This window comes from Nematolebias whitei, chromosome 15 (assembly GCF_014905685.2).
Source record: "Nematolebias whitei isolate Nwh7 chromosome 15, NemWhi1, whole genome shotgun sequence".
NCBI lineage: Eukaryota > Metazoa > Chordata > Actinopteri > Cyprinodontiformes > Rivulidae > Nematolebias > Nematolebias whitei.
Window position 1 is genome coordinate 17,500,600 of NC_056512.1, and position 2,900 is coordinate 17,503,499.

The window sequence follows — 2,900 nt, forward strand, 5'->3', positions numbered from 1 at the left end:
TGTGTGTGTGTGTGTGTGTGTGTGTGTGTGTGTGTGTGTGTGTGTGTAAATGAGGACACTGATTGTGTTGTAAAGAGCTCTGAGTGTATTGATTAGATAGAAATGTGTTGTATACGTACAGTCCATTTACAATTGTAGTTTTGGTAGAAAGTTAGTGTAATGAAAGTTAAAGTTTTTGCTGGTGACAACTAAAGACAACATCTCTGTGGTATTCACCAATCCCACATGAAACATGGATCATTTTATTTATCAAATGAGATCAAATGAAACCGCAGTCGTACACTGAGACAGTACAAAGCAGCAGGCAGCATCTTACCAGCAGCAGCATGCACTTGTTCTCCCTGATGGCCCCACAGCAGCCCAGGAAGCCAATGATCACCAGCAGAGCACCAATGGCGATCAACAGGTAGCCCACATTGAGCACCTGGCTGAGCTGTGACGGCACCCCATCAATCTTCCCAAGAAAGTTGAGGACGGAGCCACTGTCCACCTTCACCCAGATCCCAACACCCAGGACGGCAGCTCCAGCCAGCTGAAATGGGGAGAAGAAAAGATGGGATGAATAGAAAAGTCTTCTGGGTTACAACAGTTTTGTGGCACAGCAAGAATTAAAAATGTCTCTGTACGACTGACCTTTTTAAAATTCACACTTATAGCTCAGATCTGTTGTAGTCAGGAAAGGTTTGAAACATTTATTATTTTACCTCTTGAAAGCTCTTTGAACATCCTCAGTTTGCAGAAATTATTTCTGACCAGGCTGAAGAGCTAATCTGAGCTAATCTGAGCTAATCTAATAAAGTGTGGAGTGAACCTTTATCATCTTAAAACAACTTCGGTCTAAAACTCCCATTGGTTCATACAAACACCGTTTCACTGACAGTTTTAATATCTACACTGGATTATCTGGTTATTTGCTAGCCCAAACAGTAGCAGCTAGCTGTAGCACTTCTAGTGCAACCTGAAGTTCTTCAAACAAAAATGTTGCAGTATTTCTGCAAGAAATAACGGAGAACCTCAAAACTGACAGCAGTGCAAAGACAACATGTTATTTTAGGACAGAAGCAGCCGACTTTAGTCTCAGCTCCACTTGGACTAAAGCTGCTAGCTTGGTGCTTTGGTTCCTGCAAACAGAAGAGTCTACCGCAGATTTAATTTATTTTAAAAAGCTGAGCTGCCTGCAGAGCTGAAAACTGTTTATCTTTCACAGAACCCTGCATGTGCACTAAATTTACATGGCGACAAAGACTAAAGTCTAAATCAACAAAGTTGGATCATTGCTACAACATACAACTGACATGTGCTGATAATATTTAAAAAATCAACATGAGGAGAGCACAAAAGAAGAGCATTGTGCATAGTTTAAGGGGCATGTGGGAAAAATAGGGGGAGTGGTGGTATAGAGAAGATGGACCTGTGATCGGAAGATCGCTGGTTCAACTCCCTGAACCAACAACATCGTGGGTGGGGGGTGAAGGAAGTAATACAGTATTTTTATGTAAGGAAAAAAAATCAACCCTGCCATATGAGTGAAACGGGAACAAGATATTTTATATTTAGATAAAATAGATGAAAAGTGAAAAGCCTGCTTGTGACATCATTAAAAAATACTTTAAAATGAATGCATTTTTTTAAAGGTAACATTATTGCAGAGAACCATGTCCTGTCGAACAGTTGTTGATCTTCTCCTGCACAGTAACAGGAAGTGATGTCACCTGCAGGTGAACAGAACATGGCTACAAAGGCTGACAACACAGACAAACGAGAAGAATCAGTTTCTTTAGATCATTTTGAGTCACTCTGAGAGACGAGAGTCAGAGTTCAGATGAGAATGTTTCAATAAACAAAGACCAGGAAGTTCCCCTTTGATGTCACTTCCTGTTTTACCGTGGCTGCACCAAGTTTAAAAGATATACCAGTTACGGGATAAAATGGGTACATTTGTGTGTATTATGCCAAGTTTCTCAAATATAAATCCATTTTTTTGCACTTGGACATGCATGTCGCAGGCACTTTAAATGTTCTTCATCAGATTATTTACATCTTTACCAACAGATGTCAGTAGTCACACACAGATTTTAAGGTTAGTAACCACACTTCTCTATAAAATAAAATTAACCTCACTGGGTCAGTATTTGTATTTGTTTTACTTTGTTGTAAAATTGTTTCATTCGAAGTAAATTCTGCTTGTACAAAAACATGAGGCAGAAGGTGTCGACCTGTTCTCGCCACAAAAAGCAGAAGATCAGCAGCGTCGTGCTCAGTTATGACGTTTTCATGTTTTAAAAACTTTGTGTTTTCTGTGAAATCCTGCAGTGGAAAGCTATACTTCCTATTTCTGCTACGTTGTTTATCTGTTCATGCAGTCCATCCTGTAACTTGAATTTCATAGAAGTGCAGTTCTGCTAGATAACATGTGTTTTATTCAAATTCTTACGTGTTTGTACAAGAGTTACATACGTCCTTCTTTGTTTGCATGCTCAGTGTTCACATGGCGGCTTATCATCAAAGCACACAGAAGTTAAACAAAATTAAAATATGGTTTCATTAAGAATAAAATCAAAGACAAGTTAATTAAACTGTGAATTTTACTTACAAAGATGATGCCATTAAAAGCAAACATGATGACTTTGAGGAATGCAAAACATCCCATTTTCCCAGCTGATAGTTCGACCTGTTGAGGGCAAAGACAAAAAGGACGATAATTAAAATAAGTAACTCATCATTTTAAATCATCTTTTCAAAGCTGAAGCTAGGATTCATTTTTAGTGGCTCATTTTTGCTCGTGTCAGTATTTGTGCCTGTCATGTTAGCAAAATATCTAATATGCCACTTGAATGATTTTATTGAATCTCGCCAACCCAATTCAAGAAAAAACATTGAACAAAAACAAAACAACAAAA

General features: G+C 38.5%; 1 protein-coding gene across 1 annotated transcript in view; it reads right to left on the minus strand.

Annotated features, from left to right (window-relative positions):
• The window catches only part of tspan35 (tetraspanin 35), a 10,435-nt gene extending 7,785 nt beyond the window's left edge, over window positions 1-2,650 (minus strand). Inside the window, exons 1-2 of the mRNA XM_037688834.1 lie at window positions 2,594-2,650; window positions 317-532 (exon numbers count right to left, since the gene is read on the minus strand). Coding sequence (XP_037544762.1) covers window positions 317-532; window positions 2,594-2,650 — 273 coding nt within the window. The remainder of the gene's footprint in view (window positions 1-316; window positions 533-2,593) is intronic.
• Window positions 2,651-2,900: the final 250 nt, after the last annotated feature.